The 24,755-nt window shown below is 43.7% G+C and overlaps 2 protein-coding genes across 7 annotated transcripts in view; one reads left to right on the top strand and one right to left on the bottom strand.

Annotated features, from left to right (window-relative positions):
- The window catches only part of CCPG1 (cell cycle progression 1), a 51,754-nt gene extending 34,852 nt beyond the window's left edge, over window positions 1-16,902 (bottom strand). For 3 of the 5 annotated variants that reach the window (XM_033190040.1, XM_033190041.1, XM_033190042.1), the window contains exon 1: window positions 16,610-16,768. The gene's annotated coding sequence lies outside the window, so the exon portion shown is untranslated. Of the gene's footprint in view, window positions 1-16,234; window positions 16,375-16,609 lie in introns of those variants that run through there. The other 2 variants (XM_033190038.1, XM_033190039.1) reach the window with 2 other exon arrangements.
- On the top strand, window positions 11,136-23,323 carry CUNH15orf65 (chromosome unknown C15orf65 homolog). Of its 2 annotated transcripts, XM_033190049.1 has the most exons (3): window positions 11,136-11,146; window positions 16,844-17,176; window positions 22,764-23,323. In XM_033190049.1, the coding sequence occupies exons 2-3, from the start codon at window positions 17,159-17,161 to the stop codon at window positions 23,109-23,111; spliced, it is 366 nt and encodes a 121-aa protein (XP_033045940.1). In that variant the 5' UTR covers window positions 11,136-11,146; window positions 16,844-17,158; the 3' UTR covers window positions 23,112-23,323. The 2 variants fall into 2 exon arrangements, with proteins under 2 accessions (XP_033045940.1, XP_033045939.1); XM_033190048.1 differs by lacking the exon at window positions 11,136-11,146 and having other exon boundaries at window positions 16,840-17,176.
- Window positions 23,324-24,755: the final 1,432 nt, after the last annotated feature.

Below are 24,755 nucleotides of genomic sequence, written 5' to 3'. Positions count from 1 at the left end.
ACAGGACTGCATACCTAAAGGAACAGATATAAGGAAACTTCTAAGACAAGGAGACCCTCCTAGACTAGAACCGTCTAGACAGTCATATTGTTGGAATGAAGAAAAAAGTTATGTCTAAAAGAAAATGTAGCATTTGGCCAGACAGAGGTGAAAGAAAAGGAGAATCGTGAATGGGGAGCAGGCAGCAACAGTAAAGGACTCTATTTTCAATGAACAGTAAGGTGTGAAAAACATGACGGCAGAAACTGAGAAGCAGAGGGAAACTGAAAAGCTCCTATGCCAAGAAAAATGAAGTCTGTATGTTGGCAACATGAAGCAATTTACATTTTTCAAACAGAGAAGAAACATGATCAAACCGTTCTGAGACTGAGTCTCCTGCCTCAGTCTCCTGAGTAGCTGGGACTACAGTGCGCGCCACCATGCCCAGATAATTTTTGTATTTTTAGCAGAAATGGGGTTTCACTATGTTGGCCAGGCTGGTCTCGAACTCCTGACCTCATGATCCGCCCGCCTTGGCCTCCCAAAGTGCTGGGATTACAGGCAAGAGCCAACATGTCCGGCAATCAAACTGTTTTTATGAAAATAACTGTGTCAGCAATACTTCAGTTGGATTAAAGTTGGGGCGGTGGTGGGGAAGACACCGGAGGTTGGTTAGAAACATCTGGTCACTGGCAACAACCTGGACTCAAGCCCTAAACCAGCATACAATGGTCACTCTACCTGGTTTTTTTGTTTTTCTATCTGAAACTCCTTTAAACTTCAAAACCCAACTTTTTAAAACAAATAGTATTCCTACTGATTTATTCTACATGTGTCTTATGCTTCTATTATTGGACGTATACTGTGAACACATTAGATCCAACTTCTAACAGAAATCAACCGCAGACAATACGGAAGTAGTGCTCAAATAAGAACAGGGCAAAAATACAGATCTACATAATCTGTTTTTTTTGTTTTTTGGTTTTTGTATTTTTAGTAGAGACGAGGTTTCACCGTGTCGGACAGGATGGTCTCAAACTCCTGGCCTCAAGTCAGATCCATATAACCTGTTAATTATTCTGGAAACTCCTGAACATTGATATTCAAAAAGAGAGGATACAAAGAGGTTGGTCACTAATAGTATAAAAATTAACATGTTTCAAATGAATTATTTAAAACCTGAAATAAGACATCAATTGCATGACTTTTCATGTTATGATAGAGCATTTTGTAATAGGTTCACCTGAGGTCATCTAATTGTTTGATTTCTAATTTCAAGTGATTAAGGCCCAGGCAGTTCATAACTCTATAAATTTAAAGGTAAACTTACAGAAAACTACTAGGGTAAAATAAATTTTTTCTGTCCAGTCAGTGGTTATCCAAAAAGCTACAGTTTAAATACCCTGTAGGATATTAATCATGTTTATATCTTAGCAACTTTATTTCAGCAATCTTTATTAAACTGACTATATAAATCCCAATTTCTCATTCAACCAGTCGGCATTCTTTATTAAACGGACGATATTTCTTTTTCTGTGTGTGTGACAGGGTCCTGTTCTGTCATACAGGCTTGAGTGCAATGGCATAATCATGGTTCACAGCAGCCTTGACCTCCCAAACTCAATCGATCCTCCTGCCTCAGCCCCATGAGTAGCTGGGCGCGTGCCACCATGCCCAGCTAATTTTTTGTAAAGACAAAGTTTGGCCATGTTGGCCAGGCTGGTCTGGAAGGCCTGGCCTCAACAATTCGCCCTCCTCAGCTTCCCAAAGTGCTGGGATTACAGGCCTGAGCCACTGCACCTGGCCTAAACTGACTATATAAACCCCAATTTCTCATTCAACTATTTTTCAGGACTTTCAAAAAAGTTTTTGATATGTATCAATGTCTATTTGCATGAGAATCATGTTTATAATAGCTTGAAAATTATGCATGACATGAAAATACACAAAGACTTAGCAATTAAATTTGCAGGGGGAAAGGAGAATGATCAAAGAAGTCTCTATAAATGAGGTTGCAAATTTGATAGCATATTTTAAAGTAAATTAACAGTTGTCAAAATTTAAAAATTGAGATACTACATTAAAATGAAGATTTCTGGAGCTGGGAGCAGTGCAAAGTGCCTATTAATCCCAACTACTTGGGAGCCTGAGGAAGAAAGATCCCTTGAGGGCAGGAGTTCAAGGTGGTTAAGAGCCATAATGATCATGATTGTGAATTGCCACTGTACTCCAGACTGGATAACACAGTGAGATCCTTACTCTTCAAAAAAAAAGGGCTAGGTGTGGTAGTTTACATTTTTCACATCTCCAACCCCAACACTGAGAGGCCAAGATGGGAGGACTGCTTAAGTCCAAGAGTTCAAGATCAGCCTGGGCAACAACACAAAAAACAAACAAAACGATATCTGATTCCTCACTAAAAAAAAACAAATCAAAAGATCTGATGACAAGGAAAGATGTCCCAGTGAAAAAGAAAAAAAGCATCACGCAGGAAGAACAAAGGCAGAAAAATGTAAAAGAATATGAAAGTTCTTTTTTTTTTTTTTTTGAGACGGAGTCTCGCTCTGTCGCCCAGGCTGGAGTGCAGTGGCCGGATCTCAGCTCACTGCAAGCTCCGCCTACCAGGTTCACGCCATTCTCCTGCCTCGGCCTCCCGAGTAGCTGGGACTACAGGCGCCCACCACCTCGCCCGGTTAGTTTTTTGTATTTTTTAGTAGAGACGGGGTTTCACCATGTTAGCCAGGATGGTCTCGATCTCCTGACCTCGTGATCCACCCGTCTCGGCCTCCCAAAGTGCTGGGATTACAGGCTTGAGCCACTGCACCCAGCCAAAAGTTCTTTTAAAAAATAAAAAATAAAAAAGACAATTTAGTACTAATGTAGTTTAAAAGATCAGATTTGATTTATTTTTTTTTTTTTGAGATGGAGTCTCACTCTGTCACCAGGCTGGAGTGCAGTGGCGTCATCTCACCTCACCACAACCTCCGACTCCCTGGTTCAAGCAATTCTCCTGCTTCAGCCTCCCGAGTAGCTGGGACTACAGGCACGCACCACCACACCCAGCTAATTTTTGTATTTTTAGTAGAGACGGGGTTTCACCATCCTTACTAAAGGCCAGGATTAGTCTCCATCTCCTGACCTCGTGATCCGTCCAACTCAGACTTCCAAACTGCTGGGATTACAGGCGTGAAGCCACGGCATCTGGCCACGATTTTTTTTAATTTTTGATAGGATCTCGCTTTGTCACTTAGGCTGTAGAACAGTGACATGAACATAGTTCATTGCAGCCTTGACCTCCCAGGCTCAAGCTACCCTCCCACCTCAGCCTCCTGAGTAGCTGGAACTACAGGTGTGCACCACCATGCCTAATATTTGTATTTTTTGTAAAGACAGGGTTTTGCCATGTTGCCCAGGTTGGTTTCACACTCCTGAGCTCAAGTGATCCACCTCCCTTGGCCTCTCAAAGTGCTGGGACGACAGGCATGAGCGGCTGCCATCCGGTCAGATTTGATTTTTCAAATGAGCATATATTGGCCGGGCGCCAAGGCTCACGCCTTTAATCTCATCACTTTGGGAGGCCGAGGTGGGTGGATCATGAGGTCAGGAGTTCAAGACCAGCCTGGCCAAGATGATGAAACCCCGTCTCTACTAAAAATACAAAAACTTAGCTGGGCACGGTGTCAAGTGCCTGTAATCCCAGCTACTGAGGAGGCTCAGCCAGAAGAACTGCTTGAACCCAGGAGGCGGATGTTGCGGTAAGCCGAGATCATACCATTGCACTCCAGCCTGGGCAACAAGAGGGAAATTCCATCTCAAAATAAATAAAATAAAACAAAATACATATATTAAGACGGCAGGGCCGAGAGTGGCGGCTTGCACCTGTTAACAGCACTTTGGGAGGCTGAGGTGGGAGGATCACTTGAGGCCAGACGTTCAAGATCCGTCTAGGCAACATAGTAAGACTCCTCGTCTCTACCAAAAAAAAATTTTAAATCAGCAGGACATGGTGGCCCACACCTGTTGTCCTAGTTACTTGGGAAGCTGAGGCAGGAGGATCACTTGAGCTCGAGTTCAAGGTTGCAGCGAGCTATGATTGCATGACTGCACTCCAGCCTGGATAACACAGTGAGACTCTGTCTCAAAAAAAAATTTTTTTAAACATAGGGAAGGAATTAAACAACCCTAGACCTGTGGGATGCAAGGAAGCAACATAATATTCCATGAAAAAGATGAGCATCTAAACTTAATCAGTGTTGATGAGGGAAAGGGTTCAGAAGATAGCGGGAAGGGTTTAGAAGAGCTCTGAGAAGACATGAAAGATTATTATTTTTATCATGATTTGGATGAAAGGTCTCACTCTGTCACTCAGGCTGGCATACAGTAATATGAACATAGCTCAATGCTGCTGAGACAGGAAAATAGGGTCTGGAGGCAGGGTACATCAGGTCGATTCACACTTCAGCTATGACAGGAAATAGCCTCTCCATAGGGCATACACCAAGGAAATGACTTGTAACTTTACTTCACCTCTCCATTTACATAGGGTGCACACCAAGTAACCAATAGAAACCTCTAGAGGGTATTTAAGCCCCCACAAATTCTATAACAGCGCCCTTGAGCCCCGACGCTAGGGCCCGCCACCACACTGTGGAGTGTACTTTCATTTTCAATAAATCTCTGACTTCATTCTTTCCTTGCTTTGTCTGTGTGTTTTGTCCAGTTCTTTAAGATGCCAAGAACCTGGACACCCTCCACCAGTAAAACAGCCTTGAACTCCCAGGCTCAAGTAGATGCTCCCACCTCAGTCTCCCAAGTAGCCAGGACTATGCAGATATGTGCCACCCTGCCCAGCTAATTTCTTTTTTTTTTTTTTTTTGAGACGGAGTCTCGCTCTGCTGCCCAGGCTGGAGTGCTGTGGCCGGATCTCAGCTCACTGCAAGCTCCGCCTCCTGGGTTTAAGCCATTCTCCTGCCTCAGCCTCCCGAGTTGCTGGGACTACAGGCGCCCGTCACTGCGCCCGGCTTGTTTTTTTTGTATTTTTTAGTAGAGACGGGGTTTCACCATGTTAACCAGGATGGTCTCGATCTCCTGACCTCGTGATCCGCCCGTCTCGGCCTCCCAAAGTGCTGGGATTACAGGCTTGAGCCACCGCGCCCGGCGCTAATTTCTTTTTAAGAGTCAGGGACTTGCTAGGTTGGTAGGCTGGTCCCAAACTCCTGGGCTCAAGTGATCCACCCATCTCAGCCTCACAAAGTGCTGGGATTACAGGCGTGAGCCACTGCACCCAGCCTAAAGATTATTTTATTAAAGGACTGAATAACCAACTGTAAAGGGCAAAAGTGTAGGATAGCTCCCAGGTTTCCGGTTTAAGTGACTGGGTAACTGGAAAAATTCTATATGAAACAATAAGTAGGTGAGGGCTTTGTGATAAGAAAACTGGCTGAAGCCACCAGGAGCAGTGGCTCATGCCTCTAATCCCAGCACTCTGGGAGGCCGAGGCGGGCGGATCACGAGGTCAAGAGATGGAGACCATCCTAGCTAACATGGTGAAACCCCGTCTCTACTAAAAATACAAAAAATTAGCCAGGCGTGGTGGTAGGTGCCTGTAGTCCCAGCTACTGGGGAGGCTGAGGCAGGAGAATGGCGTGAACCTGGGAGGCAGAGCTTGCAGTGAGCCAAGATTGTGCCACTGTACTCCAGCCTGGGCAACAGAGCGAGACACCATCTCAAAAAAAAAAAAAAAAAGAAAGAAAGAAAGAAAATTGCCTGTGCCTGAAGCCTAAAAAGCATTCTTTCTCAACTGTGTGAAAGCTTCCCTCCTTCCCTTTGCCTGATCCCATCTTCTAACAAACAGATTTCAAAAAAAAGTAAAATACATTACTGACTTGGGAGAACTTACCATACTTGAATTTCTCAAATCAAAAAGCCCACTTCAATCAGGCCCCAGTTTAACGCTTTGTTTACTTCCTTGAGGGAAAGATAACATTGAAACCAGCCAGTTATCCCACAGAACTTTTATGGTTTCTTTGAATAAATACAGAAATTGATCCTCTCAGTCTTAAAACTTGAGAAAGTTCTATTTGTGTTATCTAAGCTCCTTTCTTAGGAAACAAACCATAAGGCCTCCTAGATAGGATCAAGAAGCTGAAGCTTACTTAACAGATGACAATGAGAAGCCAGACCCTGCACGATTGCCTAACTGACCACCTGTTGCCTGTTGACCAACTTCTTTTTCTCACCCCTGTCTAATTCCTGTTTGCCCACACATGGTTACATTTCTTCTCAGCTATATAAACCTCTAATTTCAGTCAGTCAGAGATGGATTTGAGACTGATCTCCCATCTCCTTGGCTGCAGCACCCAATTAAAGCCTTCTTCTCTGCAACACTCATCTCTGTGATTGGCTTGCTGTGCGGCAAGCAGCAGGACCTAGACCAAACCCCTGGTGTTCTGGTAACACCATCCAGCCCAAATGAGAAAAAAAGATTTCCCGCTGGCCCTAACACCACCATGACAATTTAGATAAGCAAAATTAACAGGCTTACTAAAGAACCCTATTAATTCAGCTGTTCTCAAAATGTTGGGCGCATACTACAATCAAAGCAAGAAAAAAAATAATAACTTTTTAAGCCCTATCCTAGACACAATGAATATGAAAGCCCCCTGGCAGTTTGAACCTCCCCATTATAGCTAGAGATCTTAAAATGTTAATCTCATTATGTCATTCCTTTAAAATGTTAAGATTTTCTTCAATATAATGCCCCCAAAGCCTTGAATATCAAGTCTTTTATCTCTAGCTCTCATCTCTTTTAATTCATTCCCTCTTTGCCCAACCTTCTCAGTTCCCCTCAAAATGCCTGGCTTTGTCTTTACTCCAGGGCTTTACATATTCTGATCAGTCACCCATCCCTTTACCAGCACCCAAACTCCTGTGCTTATCTCAGCTAATGGTTCACTTCCTTTGAGAACCATCCCTTGACCCTATCCCTCAGACTCTATTATTTTCTACATCTAGCACTTAATACAGAGCATTGTGCTGTAATTGCTTGTTTACCAGCCTATAATGTATTCCCAACACATACTGAGTGAATGCTAAATACATATTAAGCAATCAATAAACAAGAAAGGTAACCACATCTGGGTAATAGTGCAGTTAACTGTTCTTTACAGAACTCAAAATAAGGCTGGGTGTGGCAGATCACGCCTGTAATCCCAGCACTTTGGGAGGCAGAGGCGGGCAGATCATGAGGTCAGGAGTTCGAGACTAACCTGGCCAAATGGTGAAACACCATTATCTACTAAAAAACAAAAATTAGTCGGGCATGCTGATGCACGCCTGTAGTCTCAGCTACTAGGGAGCCTGAATCAGAAGAATCGCTTGAAACCAGGAGGAGGAGGCTGCAGTGAGCCACGATCATGCCACTGCACTCCAGCCTGGGCAACAGAGCGAGACTACACCTCCAAAAAAAAAGAACTCAAAATTGTGTGTGGAGAAGTCCATGAGCCTCTCCCATTATTCTGACCATTGGTAAATGTATAAACCCTCCCCCCATTTTAAGAGCTTTACTAATTTAGAAATAAGCAGAATATAGGACAGCTACAAAGGCTAAGAAATCATACAGTTATAAAACAAAGAATATTTTGTGAAGACAATAAACTTGAAGTTCTGTTTAGGCTCAGGCTTCCTTTTATTCCTCAGAGTAGTTTATTTTAACTCGATCTCAGTCATGTATTTCCAATTGCTTTTCATGTCCACTTGCAGGTTTCTCAAAGTGTCTAACACACAACAGCTACAATACTGAAATCATCTTCTTGCTGCTCCTCCTATTTCTGCTAACTCACAGAATTACAGTAGCCGAAAACAATATGGCCATTATAAGCAAGAGTCACCACACATTCAGGTCAAAAACCTTAGAGTTATGTCGACAAAAAGAGTCAAACCCTGTAAAATATTTGAAGATATTTATTCTGGGATAGATTTATGCTGGAATAGAGAAGTTTAATTCTAAAAAGGATGGTCAGCGGAAGCTTCATTGCTAAAGTATATGTGAGCAAAGATTTGAATGAGTGAGGCGCCATTATATACAGTTAACTTTGGAGGAAGAGCACTTAAGACCAAATGAATAGTAGGTATAAAGTTGAGATCAAAGCTCTACCTTTGAGAAACAGCAAGGAGGCCTGTGTGGATCACCTAGCAGGAGAGAGGAAGACAAGATTAAACACAAGATAATAGGGTGGGCAAGGGGACAGATTGAGTAGGGCTTACAGATCCTAAGACTCCTTTTAAAAAGCGTTTTAGCGGCCGGGCGCGGTGGCTCAAGCCTGTAATCCCAGCACTTTGGGAGGCCGACGTGGGCGGATCACGAGGTCAGGAGATCGAGACCATCCTGGCTAACACGGTGAAACCCCGTCTCTACTAAAAATACAAAAAACTAGCCGGGCGCGGTGGCGGGCACCTGTAGTCCCAGCTACTCGGAGGCTGAGGCGGGAGAATGGCGTGAACCCGGGAGGCGGAGCTTGTAGTGAGCTGAGATCCGGCCACTGCACTCCAGCCTGGGCCACAGAGGGAGACTCCGTCTCAAAAAAAAAAAAAAAAAGCGTTTTAGCTTTTTACTCTGAGTGAAAACTAAAAATCACAGATGGGTTCTGAGAAAAGGAATAAAAGATCACTCTGGCTACCTATTGGGACAGAATTGTGGGGGAGCAAAGGCAGAAGCAAGAAGTTCATTTGCGTGGCTGCTATGATAATCCAGGTGAGAGATGATGGTGGTTTGGACTAGGATGGATGCAGTGAAGACAGCGAGAAATGGACAGATTATACACGGATTTCAAAGGCACAGCCAACAGGACTTCCTGATGTATTGAATATGGGGTATAAAGGATGACTCCTGGCCTCACCGAGTACCAGAATGGAATAGCCACTGAGGCAGAAGATTTCAAACAGAGCAGGTTATGAGAAGAAAATCAGTGAATTGGGCCTGGCGTGATGGCTCACACCTGTAATCCCAGCACTTTTGGGAGGCCAACGTGGGCGGATCACTTGAGGTTAGGAGTTCATGACCAGCTTGGCCAACATGGTGAAACCCCGTCTCTACTAAAAATACAAAAATTGGCCAAGTGGTGTGATGGATACCTGTAGTCCCAGCTACTTGGGAGGCTGAGGCAGGAGAATTGCCTGAACCCAGGAGGCGGAGGTTGCAGTGAGCAGCGACCACGCCACTGCACTCTAGCCTGGGAGACAGAACAAGACTCTCATCTCGGAAAAAAAGAAAAAGGAAGAAAAGAAAATCAATAAATTGATTGGGAGCATTTTAAATCTGAGATAGTTTGAAAGAGACCAAATGAAATCCACAGGCAGACAGCCCGGGCGGCGCCTTGAGCCTAGTTAGAAGTTGACCCTACAGGCAGACAGCCAGGGCGGCGCCTTGAGCCTAGTTAAAAGTTGACGCGGGACCTAACCGATAATGTTATCTACAGATTTCAGATGTTGTATAGACAAGCAATGTGAAAGTCCCTGTCTTGTTCTTTTTCTGTTCTAATTACTAGTGCTTGCCATATATCTCTCAACTTCCTGAGCCCAGTATAAACATATCCCACCATATGTCTCCCCTCCATATATCCCTCAACTTCCTGGGCTCATCCCACCATATGTCTCCCCACCATATATCTTTCAATTCAAAGACTACCATATATCTCAACTTTAGAAAGACACCACCTGGAAAATCCCCGATAAGAACACAGCCGTTTGTGAGAGCGCGGGAACCAATAAAAAACTGCTAAATGTATAAACTTAAAATGTTAACCAATTGGAATGCTGTAACCTAGAGAATTCCCTCGTTCCTCTGCAACTTTACAAGTTCTGTTTACATTAGGCTATAAAAGGCAAGCGCACGCATTGTTCAGGGCCCTCTTGTATGTTGTGGAACAGAGGGACCAAGTTCGAATTTGCATTAAAGATCCTTGCCGCTTGGCTTTGACTCTGGACTCTGGTGGTCTTCTTTGGGGAACAAACGGTCTGGGCATAACAAGTTAGTATGACATCCAAGAGGAAACATCAAATAGGTGTCCGGAGACTGAATTCAGGGAAGAGTTATAGACTAAATAAGTCATTTTAAAACACTTTGGTGGAGGCTATCAAAATATGTAAGAATAACCAAACAACAATATCAATTTTACCTCATAAAATATAACTGGAATGAATATTACCTGATATGACGGTGCCCCTCATCATTCCTGAGTAGCTACATTTTACTATGAAAAAGGTGAGGTTTCCATCACCATATCTTCTAGAACTAGACAAGATGGAGAAGAATGGTAGCATTATTCTCCTACATGTCTACAATTCCGAAGTGAGGCAACCAATAGGCTATAGGCAAAGGCCCCAAAGTGCAGCTGTACTGTCATGTGACCAAAGATAAGACGGTCAGTTTGGAGTGCTTTTAAGAACGTATTTCTAAAATGCTTTTCAAAATGTCTGGGTCTTTCACCTCCACCAAAGGATATGAAAATGTCTGCTTTAAAATGCATCACTTGAGAAAGGGAAGAGGATACAAGATCCCAACTAATGAAAAAAAATTTTTTTTTTTTTTTTTGAGACGGAGTCTCACTCTGTCTCCAGGCTACAGTGCAGTGGCACGATCTCGGCTCACTGCAACCTCTACTTCCCAGGTTCAAGAGATTATCCTGCCTCAGCCTCCCAAGTAGCTGGGATTACAGGCACACACCACCATGCCCAGCTAATTTTTGTACTTTTAGTAGAGATGGGTTTCACCATGTTAGGGTTTCACTATGTTGGCCAGGATGGTCTTGATCTCTTGACCTTGTGATCCGCCTGCCTCAGCCTCCCAAAGTGCTGGGATTACAGGTGTGAGCCACCGCGCCCGGCATCAAAACTTTTTGAAAGTCTACTTTTTGTCTAATAAACCTATGGAAATATTTCAAATGAGCCTATCCTCATCTGGAACATGAAACTGCATTTATTCATTCAACATATGATTATTGAGTACCTACTATGTGCCATGAACTCTTCTAAGTCCTGAAGATACAGGACTGAAAGAAAGAAAACAAAAACAAAAGAAAAACCTCCCGTGAAGAAAAGTACTTTTTAAAGACAGAGTTAGCCAGCTGGTGCCCAGTGCCATGGAGAAAAAAGTGAGGGCAGAGTAGGGGTGGGGATGGTGCAAGAACTGGAATGTTAAATTGGGTGGTTAGGGAAGGCCTCCTTGAGGTCCTGAAAACAGTTGTGAAGAATGAATGAGTAGTTTTCCATCTTTTTAGTGCCTGAACACAACTGAGATTTAGTTATATGGAATGAAACACCTAGAGATGACCTAAATATTAAAAAGACCAACTGTTAGGCCGGGCATAGTAGCTCATGCCTGTAATCCCAGCACTTTGAGAGGCCGAGGCAGGTGGATCACCTGAGGTCAGGAGTTCGAGACCAGCTTGACCAACATAGCGAAACTCTGTCTCTACTAAAAATACAAAAATTAGCCAGGTGTGGTGGTGCATGCCTGTAATCCCAGCTACTCGGGAGGCTGAGGCAGGAGAATCGCTTGAACCAGGAAGCAGAGGTTGCAGTGAGCCAACATCACTCCATTGCACTCCAGCCTGGGCAACAAGAACGAAACTCCGTCTTAAAAAAAAAAAAACACAAAAAACAAAAAAACACTATACCCTATAAACATAGAGGCAAAGACAAAAGAGACTGCAGATTACGTACATTTATACCCAGTGCTAAAATTTTTTTTTCTTCCCACTCAAAGAGTCTCCCCGACCTTAAGAGTAAGTATTCTGTACAATAAAGACACACTCCTTAGTGTGACACTGAAAAGCTCCCACTATCTGGTTCTAATGTAACTTGCAACTAATCTGATTAGCTTTCCTCCTCATCTGGCCCAAGTAATTTACTTGTTATCTTCTGAACACAAAACGGACAACCCTAACTCCATGTCTTCACTTCCTGAAATGGTTTTCTTCCTAAATTCTGATTGCTGTATTTAAAGCTGTCTTCTCCAACGAAATTTTCCTGGATCACTGTTTCTGACACACAGTGATTTCATCTTCCCTTGAATCTACAGCATTTACTATACTTCTCAGCATAATTTGCCTGATGGTAGGTTACACTACTTACTTTTTTCCTTGAGTTACTTTATTAATTAGTATTAAGTTCAAAGTTTTGATAAATAGCTCCAATTGTATTTATTATAGCTTTATTTTTAGAGACAGGATCTCACTCTGTCACTCAACCAGACGGGAGTACAGTGGCGCCACCACAGCTCACTGTAACCTCAAACTCCTTGGCTCAAGAGATCCTCCCACCTCAGCCTCCTGAGTAGTTGGGACTACAGGTACACACCACCAAGTCAGGCTACGTTTTGTATTTTTAGTAGAGATGGCGTTTCACCATGTTGGACCAGGCTGGTCTCGAACCCCTGACCTCAGGTGATCCACTTGCCTCGACCTCCCAAAGTGCTGGGATTACAGGCGTGAGCCACCACACCCGGCCAATATGTATTTGTTTCTAAAATACTTTTTCTTTATCATAAATATTCTATATATCAACCTGACCTGAAGTTAATCTCAAGGGTCAGATCCTCTAGTGGCCAGGGATAACTTCCCCAGAAGGAAAAATCTAAACTCCATTACTTCTTTGGCTCAAAGACCAATGTTTTAAACATGAAATGCATCTCTCAGAGGACCTGAGATTTCAAATTCAATGTAGTCTCACTGTTAAGAAATCAACTTAAAGATCCATTTGAGAGGCCGGGTGCAGTGGCTCACGCCTGTAATCCCAGCACTTTGGGAGGCTGAGGCGGGCAGATCACGAGGTCAGGATATCCAGACCATCCTGGCTAACACGGTGAAACCCCGTCTCTACTAAAAATACAAAAAATTAGCCGGGTGTGGTGGCGGGAGCCTGTAGTCCCAAGCTACTCGGGAGGCTGAGGCAGAAGAATGGCGTGAACCCGGGAGGCGGAGCTTGCAGTGAGCCTAGATCATGCCACTGCACTCCAGCCTGGGCGACAGAGCAAGACTCCGTCTCAAAAAGAAAAAAAAAAAAAGATCCATTTGAGAGTATTAAAAACAATAGCTACTTCCTATTGTCAAACTAGACTGATGACCTTTCTTAAACTTATAGAAGTGAGATTAAAACAAATCAAAACCAACATTAAAAGCTCAATCACAGAAGTACACTGCAGTTTCGGGACATTCAATGCAACAGAGTGCAAAGTCAAGAGAGGAGCCAGGTTTCCTTCAGTCTGGAAAAAGCCACCAAGCTCTACCAAGAAACCAAATGAATACCCCACTTGACTTTTTTTCTTCATCAAACTTCCCAGTCAAAAAGTATTTATCCCGGCTGGGCGCGGTGGCTCAAGCCTGTAATCTCAGCACTTTGGGAGGCCGAGACGGGCGGATCACGAGGTCAGGAGATCGAGACCATCCCGGCGAACACGGTGAAACCCCGTCTCTACTAAAAAATACAAAAATCTAGCCGGGCCAGGTGGCGGGCGCCTGTAGTCCCAGCTACCCGGGAAGCTGAGCCAGGAGAATGGCGTAAACCCGGGAGGCGGAGCTTGCAGTGAGCTGAGATCTGGCCACTGCACTCCAGCCCGGGCGACAGAGCCAGACTCCGTCTCAAATAAAAAAAAAAAAAAGTATTTATCCCATCATCACACTTCAAATATATAAGTGCTTCATGTAAATGCACTTATGCAGTACAATAATACTTCACATGAGTATAACTCCACGACTTACAAAGCAATTTCATTTTCATATCTGATTTCATCATCACAAATACCCCCATAAAGGCAGCTTGCTATTATTTACAAATTCCAAATGAAAATGAACAGAAAATTATAAATAATCACTTGCTCAACATCATTAAAAAGCCTGATTTCCAACCCAATGCTCTTTTTACATTTCAACATGCTGGCAATATGAACCAAAGTAAGATTTTGTAAGATTTTAAAAGAATAGTGATTTGGATAAGTACTTAAAAAAAAAAAAAAAAGATTTCAGGCTTCCTGTGATGACAGAAAAAAAAAACTCACACTTCTTATTTTCTAATACTTCCTCAGGTAATTCTATAGGCCCTTAAGGGGCCTCTTTAAAGAGCTTTCAACACATTAAATGCCCTTTGGGGAAAAAAATCCCTTTATTCATCACTTAATTGCAATCCTTCCCATATTATAGGGCTGAATTTAATCTTAGAACTCAAATTGAGAGAAAATATGGCCAAGTTCATCTGGTGCAATACATTGCAAATGACCTTTGAAACCAAGTGTTTTATAAAGCCTAGTTAAAATTATGGAACTGTCAGGAAGGAAATGTGTGAAAATGTAATCCTTTATCACTGACAATACTGCAACTTCCTCATCTTCACCACAAAGAAACACAAACATAATTCAGCCTCCAGCAGTTCTGCATTGTTAGATGAGTCTGCATTTTTTGTTTAAAGTACCTTGGGCTTAACAGGCCTTGCTGCTGTGTTCATGTTCTTAACATGTTCAAAAACTACTACTTCCATGTTTAGCAGTTCATATACACCTAACTTTTTAAAGTCTTTCTTTATCTTGAATAAGAACATAATTATACAACCCATATAACAATACTGTGGAAGGAGTTAGTAAATCAGACACATTAATCAATTTTGAATTTTTCTTAGCCCTGTGAATAGACCCAAAACCTAATAACATATTGAGCCATCTCAGTACACAGAATATACAAAACTGTAAGATAAAAAAATATTGAAAAGAAATTGACATTTGGAGTAGACAAGCTCCAAAGAAGGCAACCTAAGAAAATAAAGCATGAACACCGTAACCTGAAAAACAACAAAGTGTTAAAAGTGTTTTTTCTAAAACACTTCAATAGATTTTTTTTAATCAAGTGTTAACTGACACTTGGCATTAAGGTAAACCCCCTTAATTTTTAAGAGGCAGATAGTAGCAAATGTACTGGATATTAATATGGAAGAACAATGTAGCCCTTTACAACAGAAAACAAAATGTGGCTAATGATTCATTACACTACTTACCAGTCCATATCCAATATAACCATAACAAAAAATAAAAACAGACATAAGCCAAAATATCAAACATATAAAACATGGTACTCAAAGTGATTCAATGTTAACAAGTTTAAGATTGTCCAGCCTTAAGTGAAGAAAAGCTAAGCACTTTCACCTCTGATTTCACTGTAGAAGGTGAAAAGAAACCAGATCAAAAGATGGGATGCACAGGCCAGACATGGAGCTCTCATGCCTGTATCCAACCCTGGGAGGCTAAGGCAGGAAAATCGCTTGAACCCAGGAGTTCAGAGACCAATCTGGGCAACATAGCGAGACCCTGCTTCTACATAACATTTTAAAATTAGGGCCGGGAGCGGTGGCTCACGCTTGTAATCCCAGCACTTTGGGAGGCTCAGGCAAGTGGATCAGGAGTTCAGGAGATAGAGGCCATCATGGTGAAACCCCACCTCTACTAAAAATACAAAAATTAGCCAGGCATGGTGGTGTGTGCCTGTAATCCCAGCTACTTGGGAGGCTGACGCCAAGAGAACTGCTTGAACCTGGGAGGCGGGTTGGGAGCCTAGATCACGCCACTGCACTCCAGCCTGGGCAACAAGAGCGAAACCCGGTCTCAAAAAAAAAAAAAAATTATGAATTAAAATAATACCCTCACCATCTCCATCTTCCCCTATATGACCTGAGCTCAGAAAACAATAGTAAACCATTCACATTGGGTGTGTGTGATAAATACCCCGAGACGTGTGGGGCCCAATAAGATTCTAATCTTAAAAGACACGATGCGTTAATAGCGACATTTCAAGCACTATCCTGTAGACTGGAGGAGACAAATCTAAAATTCGTAGTACTATAGTTAGCTATTCTAGCTACAAGAATGCCCCACTGTGTTTTCAATAAAAGTAGAGCAGAAGAGTACACATCTCACCACTCAACAAAATACCTTACTTGGCGCTCCCAATAGTGCTAAACATAACGCGTACAAGGCACTGCATGAGGCAGCTGCTAATGAGGACAAATCGGTTAGGAAGACCAAAGCTAAAGGAGGCCAGTGAGTTGGAGAAGGATATGGAGAGGTATTTGATCATCATCAGGCTGGCGTGCCAGCGGAAGTATCCGGGCATTATTTAATATTTAATCTTTCTATTCCTGACATCACGGGGGCTCAAACGTCATCAAAAGACAGGCTGGCATTAAACCTGGCAGGGTGACGCACATAACATCTTACCATATGGATTTTCATCAGTCCAGACCGACCAGCACCTCAGAGCCTGCCCAGTGAAGGAAGGAGGGTGCCCCAGGCAGTCCGCTCTCCCACAGTTGGCGCGCAGCTCGGTATAGCACACGGGGTTTGGAGGCTGCAAGACCACCGGACCGGCTGCCCCAGGGGCCAGCTCGGGCCTCCGGGAATGTGGACTCGCGCACGGCCCGAGGAGGTCGCCTGTGCGGCCGCTGACGCCAGGCGTCAAGTCCCCGCCCGAGCAGCCCCAGCCTAGGAGGCGGACCACGCCACTGCTCCTCTACTGAGCCGAGGGTGTCGGCCAGGGACTCAGACAGTTGGCACAAACCCCCTCCCGGGGTCTAAGCCCGCCTAGTACAGTACCTGAAGGGGCAACGCCACCTCCGCCCAATTGTGCTGGCTGCCCCAGTGGCGGCGGTCACAGCTCGGGCGCCAATGACGCCTCTTATAAAAACAACAACCTGCTCGCAGGCTTCGGCAGCCCACAGGCGGTGACCGGCTGGGGGCCGCAGTGCATGCCGTGACGCGTAGTCCCGCTTGCGCCTCCTGCCAGGCACCGGTGAAGAGAAGAACTACCACTCCCGAAGAGGAGCGCAGGGCGCCGCCGGGCGGCTGCAGGAAGCTGGGCCGGGCGGCCGCAGATCCCCACAACATCCGGGAGTCGGCGACCACTTCCAGTTGCTATGGATACGAGTTGCAACCTCCAGAAAGGATTCGTGGTTTCTCCGGGAAAACAACTCCCCGGATTAAACGGATAGGTTTACACATACTGATCCACCCAGCTATTCATCTTCTATTTGCTACTTTAATTGGGTGCGGTTAAAACGCCACGTCCCTAGGCGTTCACCGGCTTTCTTGCCATCTGCATGCAAACTGACTTTGCCGAAAAAATTAACAAAGAAAATAGCGAAAATGACAGACCGCGACTGGGTGAGTTTAGGCAGAGGAATAGATGTTTGGGAATGTTGGTATTCGCTGGTATAATTTGAGGCACCACCTACTCCTACCAATCCCAACCCCACAACCCCGAAAAAGACTTTACAAGGCAGCTACTGAGCTTTTACATTTACACATGTAAATGCACGTTTCCTTAAGTCCGAATAGCCTCTAAAAGTGTAAAGACCATCGGGATTGTATGCACTCATACCCAACTGCAAACTGTTAGTGATGGTTTTGAACAAGAAAAACGTACTTTGTTAATTGTATACTTAAATTGTACTTTGTCAAAGAAGGGAGTTGTTTTAAAAAAGGATATGGTGACCGGGCGCGGGGCTCACGCCTGCAATCCCAGTAATTTGGGAGGCCGAGGTGGGTGGATCACCTGAGGTCAGGAGTTCGAGACCAGCCGGACCTACATGGTGAAACTCCGTCTCTACTAAATACAAAAAATTAGCCAGGAGAGATGGCGCGCGCCTGTAATCCTAGCTACTTGGGAGACTGAGGCAGGAGAATCGCTTGAACCTGGGAGGCAGAGGTTGCAGTGAGACGAGATTGCGCCACTGAACTGCAGCCAGGGCAACGAGCGAAAGATATCTTACATTTATATTCACTCTTTACAGAAGCAATGAAAAGTTTAGGTTTCATTCTCTGTCCCCTAATTGTGGTAAAAGTAAATAAATAAATGAAAAAATAAATAATAAACGTAAACATTAGCAAGGAAGATGGTGGGCCTGAGCAGAGACAAAAGAGTGCCTCAAAATTAGACCTTTTTTATTTTTGCTTTTCTATTAACTATATTTAACATCAACAGTGACATCAAAAAAATCTTAAGTTTATAATTACAGCTTCTGCGATGGGCATTATTAACTAATGACTTGTTTTCATTTATCTTTTTAAGTATATATTTATCTATACCGAAGGACTTCGAAAAGTCAAGGTGGTCTGGCTTTCTCTAACTTTAACTGAAAATTAAATTACTAAGAAAGCTAATACCAGCTACTGGTAGATTTTTATACCTTTCAAGCCACTTTCACAGGCCAATTTTAAGATGTAATTTCTTCTGAAAAATCATTTACAATTTTAACCTTTTTATCATTTAATAAAAGTTGTTGACATATGTGGCAGATAATTTAAACTCATCCTTTTATTATTCTTTGTATTGGCTGTTTGTTTCGTTCTTAATTGTAGTCAGTTTGAACTCCACATTTTAAGAATATCAGGTTTGAAGAAGGTGAAACCCAAGTAAGAAAACTGCAGTGGTTGTCTATGATGTAAAAGTATAAAGCAATGGGCCTTTTGTTTCAGAAACTATAAACATTTGTGAATTATCCTGGAAATCTAAAAAAATTTTAATTTAAGATTTAACTTTTCCAGATTTTGTGGTACTAATTATGCCAACGAAGTTTATCAGCTAATTTGTCTTCTGTTTTGACTAGATTTCATTTTCTGCAGTATGTTTTGAGCCAAAGCTGATCGGAATTCTAGAACCAGTAGTTAAGGAGGGTCATTTGATGACAAAAAGAGTTCTCAGGCCGGGCGTGGTGGCTCAAGCCTGTAATCCCAGCACTTTGGGAGGCCGAGACGGGCGGATCACGAGGTCAGGAAATCGAGACCATCCTGGCTAACACGGTGAAACCCCGTCTCTACTAAAAAAATACAAAAAACTAACCGGGCGAGGTGGCAGGCGCCTGTAGTCCCAGCTACGCGGGAGGCTGAGGCAGGAGAATGGCGTGAACCCGGGAGGGGGAGCTTGCAGTGAGCTGAGATCCGGCCACTGCACTCCAGCCTGGGCGACAGAGCGAGACCTCGTCTCAAAAAAAAAAAAAAAAAAAAAAAAAGAGTTCTCAGCTGGGCGCTGTGGCTCACGCCTATAATCCCAGCATTTAAGACCCAGTATTTTGGGAGGCCAATGCAGGCGAATCACCTGAGATCAGGAGTTTGAGACCAGCCTGACCAACATGCAGAAACCCCATCTCTACTAAAAATACAAAATTAGCCAGGCGTGGTGACGCATGCCTATAATCCCAGCTACCTGAGAGGCTGAGGCAAGAGAATCGCTTGAACCGGGGAGGTAGAGGTTGCAGTGAGCCAAGATCATGCCATTGCACTCCAGCCTAGGCAACATGAGTGAAACTCCATCTCAAAAAAAAAAAAGAGTTCTTAGTGACTGAAGGAGATAGTATTAATAACAACAACAAAATCTACAAGTTGCCCGGGGCAACCTGCTTAGGTGCCCATAAAAGTAAATTACAGTGGTACTTTTCCCCACAAGTCACAGGGCCGCCACCTTCTACCTAGAAAGCTTTCCCCTGTGCTGAGGAAACCTAGAAAATTTGAGAAAAGCTGATCCGTTGAGATACCATCAAAATTTTATGATTCTTATGATTTACTATTATCCAATATCTGTGTTGTTAATATTTAAAACAAATTAATAAGCAGTATCAAAAAGAATAAATAGCAAGATCTGATGAGAATAACACTGATGACACTTAGTGAACCTGAGTTCTATTTCCAGCTTTGCCAACTACAAACTTACGAGTATTAAGTGAATATTAGCAAACCATATTTGCAAATATAAGGTATGATTAACCTGTAAATTTCAGAACTGATTCTGGAAGATCATACATTGAGGTAAACCTGCAAAAAAGAAAATAATAAAATCTGGTGAGGCCTGGTGGCTCGTGACTGTAGTCTCAGCACTTTGGAAAGCTGAGGCAGGCAGATAATCTGAGGTCAGGAGTTCGAGAACAGCCTGACCAACATGGTGAAACCCCATTTCTACTAAAAACACAAAAATTAGCCAGGTGTGTTGGCAGGCACCTGTAGTCCCAGCTACTCTGGAGGCTGAGGCAGGGGAATCACTTGAACCCGGGATGCAGAGGTCACAATGAGCTGAGACTACACCACTGCACCCCAGCCTAGGCGACAGAGCAAAACTCCATCTCAAAAAATAAAATAAGGCCGGGCGCGGTGGCTCAAGCCTGTAATCCCAGCACTTTGGAAGGCCGAGACGGGCGGATCACGAGGTCAGGAGATGGAGACCATCCGGGCTAACACGGTGAAACCCCGTCTCTACTAAAAATACAAAAAATTAGCCGGGCGAGGTGGTGGGCGCCTGTGGTCCCAGCTACTCGGGAGGCTGAGGCAGGAGAATGGCGTGAACCCGGGAGGCGGAGGTTGCAGTGAGCTGAGATCCAGCCACTGCACTCCAGCCTGGGCAACAGAGCAAGACGCTGTCTCAAAAATAAATAAATAAATAAAATAAAATAAAATAGTGATAAAAATTGATTTCATTTGGCCAGGCGCAGTGGCTCACACCTGTAATCCCAACATTTTGGGAAGCCGAGGCAGGTGGATCACTTGAGGTCAGGAGTCCAAGACCAGCCTGGCCATCATGGTGAAACCCCATCTCTACTAAAAATACAAAAATTAGGCTGGGCACGGTGGCTCACACTTGTAATTCCAGCACTTTGGGAGGCCGAGGCGGGCGGATCACCTGAGGTTGGGATTTTTTTTTTTTTTTTTTTTTTTTTTTTTTGAGACGGAGTCTCGCTCTGTCACTCGGGCTGGAGCGCAGTGGCCGGATCTCAGCTCACTGCAAGCTCCGCCTCCCGGGTTCACGCCATTCTCCTGCCTCAGCCTCCTGAGTAGCTGGGACTACAGGCGCCCGCCACCTCGCCCGGCTAGATTTTTGTATTTTTTTTAGTAGAGACGGGGTTTCACCGTGTTAGCCAGGATGGTCTCGATCTCCTGACCTCGTGATCCGCCCGTCTCTGCCTCCCAAAGTGCTGGGATTACAGGCTTGAGCCACCGCACCCGGCCTGAGGTTGGGATTTCAAGACCAGCCTGACTAACATGGAGAAACCCATCTCTACTAAAAATACAAAATTAGCTGAGCCTGGTGGTACACGCCTGTAATCCCAGCTACTTGGGAGGCTGAGGCAGGAGAATTGCTTGAACCCGGGAGGCGGAGGTTGCAGTGAGCCGAGATTGCACCATTGCAGTCCAGCCTGGATGATAGAGCAAGACTCCGTCTCAAAAAAGAAACACACAAAACAAAACAAACAAATCTGCTCCATCTCCATGCTACCACCTACTATATAGTGTCATCATTACTCACATGGACTACTGCAGCTCCTCACCACATTCACACAGGCCCTAACAACAGCCAAAGTAATTTTACTAGAATTATATTACATCATGTCACACCTCTCCTTAAAACCCTTCAATAGCTTTCCATTGCTTTTACAATAAAGGTTCAGATTTTAAACACAGTCAACAAAACCCTGAGAGATCTGACCCCTGGCTCTCTATTTCTGATCTCATGACATTTTCACCCTAATTTATTTGACTTGCCATACTTTGTCCCCACCTCTATCTTTTACTTCCTTGCCTTACAGTCAATCTTAGATTGAATGGTACTTCAGTGGCATGGCTTTCCCTAACCCCCAGCACTAGATTAGAACCCCCATCGTGTCTTCATTAATATGTTGTATTTTTTTTCTTCATAGCAGTTACCACAATTCTAATTATTCAGTTAGCTGTGTAATTAGTTGCTTAATGGCTGCCCACATACCCAGGCTAACCCTGGATGTTTATCTTGTTCCTTTTTCACTCTAAAATAAAGCTGTACTTCCTCTTCTATGACTTTTCAGATTTTCCCTATGATTTACAGACTTTTCAATAAATTCTCATAGTTGTAGTACAGAATGTTTAAAAAGCTACCTTATGCATATTTTTGACAAGTTTGCTCTGTGTACAGGTGTATGTGATTTTAAGGGTAGTCTTCAATGTCAAGAGAAGTGACCACCAAACAGGCTTTGTGTGAGCAATAAAGCTTTTTTTTTTTTTTGAGACGGAGTCTCGCTCTGTCGCCCAGGCTGGAGTGCAGTGGCTGGATCTCAGCTCACTGCAAGCTCCGCCTCCCGGGTTTATGCCATTCTCCTGCCTCAGCCTCCCCAGTAGCTGGGACTACAGGCGCCCGCCACCTCGCCTGGCTAGTTTTTTGTGTTTTTAGTAGAGACGGGGTTTCACCGTGTTAGCCAGGATGGTCTCGATCTCCTGACCTCGTGATCCGCCTGTCTCGGCCTCCCAAAGTGCTGAGATTACAGGCTTGAGCCACCGCGCCCGGCCGCAATAAAGCTTTTTAATCACCTGGGTGCAGGCAGGCTGAGTCCGGGATGGGAGATAGGGGTGGGGCCATTTTATAGGATTAGGGTTGGTAATGGAAAATTACAGTCAAAGGGGTTATTCTCTGGCGGGCAGGGGTGGGGGTCACAAGGTGCTCAGTGGGGGAGGTTCTGAGCCAGGAGAGTGAATTTCACAAGGTAATGTCATCAGTTAAGGCAGGAACCGGCTATTTGCACCTCTTTTGTGATTCTTCACTTGCTTCAGGCCATGTGGATGTATATGTGCAGGTCACAGGGGATATGATGGCTTAGCTTGGGCTCAGAGGCCTGACATTCAATCCCCTCCAGAGAACAGAATTTCTAAAAAGGAGAAGTGGGTGGGACTGAATTTAATTTTATTTTTTTCAGAACTTTAAAATGGAGAATGATTTTATGTGTTTATCTTTTAGGACAAGAAATGTACTTCACCTTCAAATTCAGACACAGAAATGAAATCTGAACAACTGCCTCCTTGTGTGAACCCTGGCAATCCTGTGTTTTCATGTATGTTGGATCCAAAGACACTCCAGACAGCCACCTCACTATCAAAACCTCAGATGATTATGTATAAAACCAATTCAAGTCATTATGGTGAATTTCTACCTATGCCACAGTTTTTTCCCTGCAATTATACTCCAAAGGAGCAAGTATTTTCAAGCCATATCAGAGCAACTGGATTTTATCAAAATAACACTCTAAATACTGCACCTGACAGAACCAGAACTCTTGATTTTCCTAATATTCAACACACTCTATGAAAATATATTCCTTTGTATATTGAAAAGAAAATATACTCGGGAAAAATGAGTGTTAAATCTAAGGGTAGAATACCTAATTAAGATAAAAATTTTTTAATCAATTTTTAAAATAAGTTAAAGTATTTCAACTGATAACTGAATGACAATGACTTTTTAAATGAAAATATGTTCAAAATAGCAAAATAAAAGGTAGAAAGTGTTAGTCCATGTAATCCAAAAGCTTCAAAAGTCTTTCATATTTTATTTACTTATCTATTGAGTCTACTTATCAAGACAGAGGAACACAGGAGCTGTAAGAAAAAAAATGATTTAAGGAAGATTCTGACCAACAATTTCACACTTTTGTTTTTTGTTTTTTGTTTTTTTTTTGAGATGGAGTCTCACTGTATTGCCCAGGGTGGAGTGCAGTGGCGCGATCTCGGCTCACTGCAACCTCCGCCTCCCAGGTTTAAGTGATTTTCCTGCCTCAGCCTCCCGAGTAGCTAGGATTACAGGCACTCGCCACCATGCCCAGCTAATTTTTTGTATTTTTAGTAGAGATGGGGTTTCACCCTGTTAGCTAGGATGGTCTCAATCTCCTGACCTGGTGATCCGCCCACCTCAGCCTCCCAAAGTGCTGAGATTACAGGCGTGAGCCACTGTGCCCGGCCAACACACTTTTATTTTTTATTTTTGGAGACAGGGTTTCACCTTGTCACCCAAGCTGGAATGCAGTGGCATGATCATGGTTCATTGCAACCTTGGACTCCTGGGCTCAAACCATCCCCCACCTCAGCCTCTACTAGCTGGGACGACAGTCAGGAACAACATGCCCCCGGCTAATTTATAGGGGGGGTGTGTGTGTGTGTGTGTAGATGGAGTTTCGCTGTGTTGCCCAGGCTGACCTCAAACTCCTGTCCTCAAGCTGTCATCCTGCCTTGGCCTCCCGAAGTGTTGGGATTACAGGAGTGAGCCACGCTGCCCAGCCAATTTCCCACTTTTAACATAATGTTAGTTCCCACTGCTAGGCTAGTGGAAGAGATAACTTGTAATTTATTGATTCATTCAGCAAATATTTTTTGAACCTTGACTGATGACAGACTGTTCTATGCAAATAGAGGTACAGAAATAAAAGACAGTGATTTTTATTGTTTTAATTAACAATATTGGCCAAGTGTGATGGCTCACACCTGTAATTCCAGCACATTGGGAGGCCGGGGCAGGTGGATCACCTGAGGTCAGGAGTTCAAGACCAGCCTGGCCAACATGGTGAAACCCCATCTCAACTAAGATACAAAAAAATCAGCTGGGCATGGTGGCAGGTGCCTGTAATCCCAGCTACTTTGGGAGGCTGAGGCAGGAGAATCGCTTGAACCCGGGAGGTAGAGGTTGCAGTGAGCCGAGATCACGCCATTGGACTCCAGCCTGGGCAACAAGAGCGAAACTCTGTCTCAAAAAAAATATATATATATATATATTTTGGGAGAATGAGATTAGCAAATTAATATGTGGTCATTTTTGTAATGTAAAGTTGGCAGTATGCACAGGCCTTTCAGACAGAGACAGAATTGCTCAAATTGAGACCAGAGAGATCAGGAGAAGTGACCTAGAGAAGATGAACTTAAATCAAAGGAAGGTTATTCTAGGCAGAAGAAACTATATGGA

Source organism: Trachypithecus francoisi, unplaced genomic scaffold, assembly GCF_009764315.1.
Source record: "Trachypithecus francoisi isolate TF-2019V2 unplaced genomic scaffold, Tfra_2.0 Lachesis_group3, whole genome shotgun sequence".
NCBI lineage: Eukaryota > Metazoa > Chordata > Mammalia > Primates > Cercopithecidae > Trachypithecus > Trachypithecus francoisi.
This window is presented reverse-complemented; position numbering and strand designations above follow the sequence as displayed.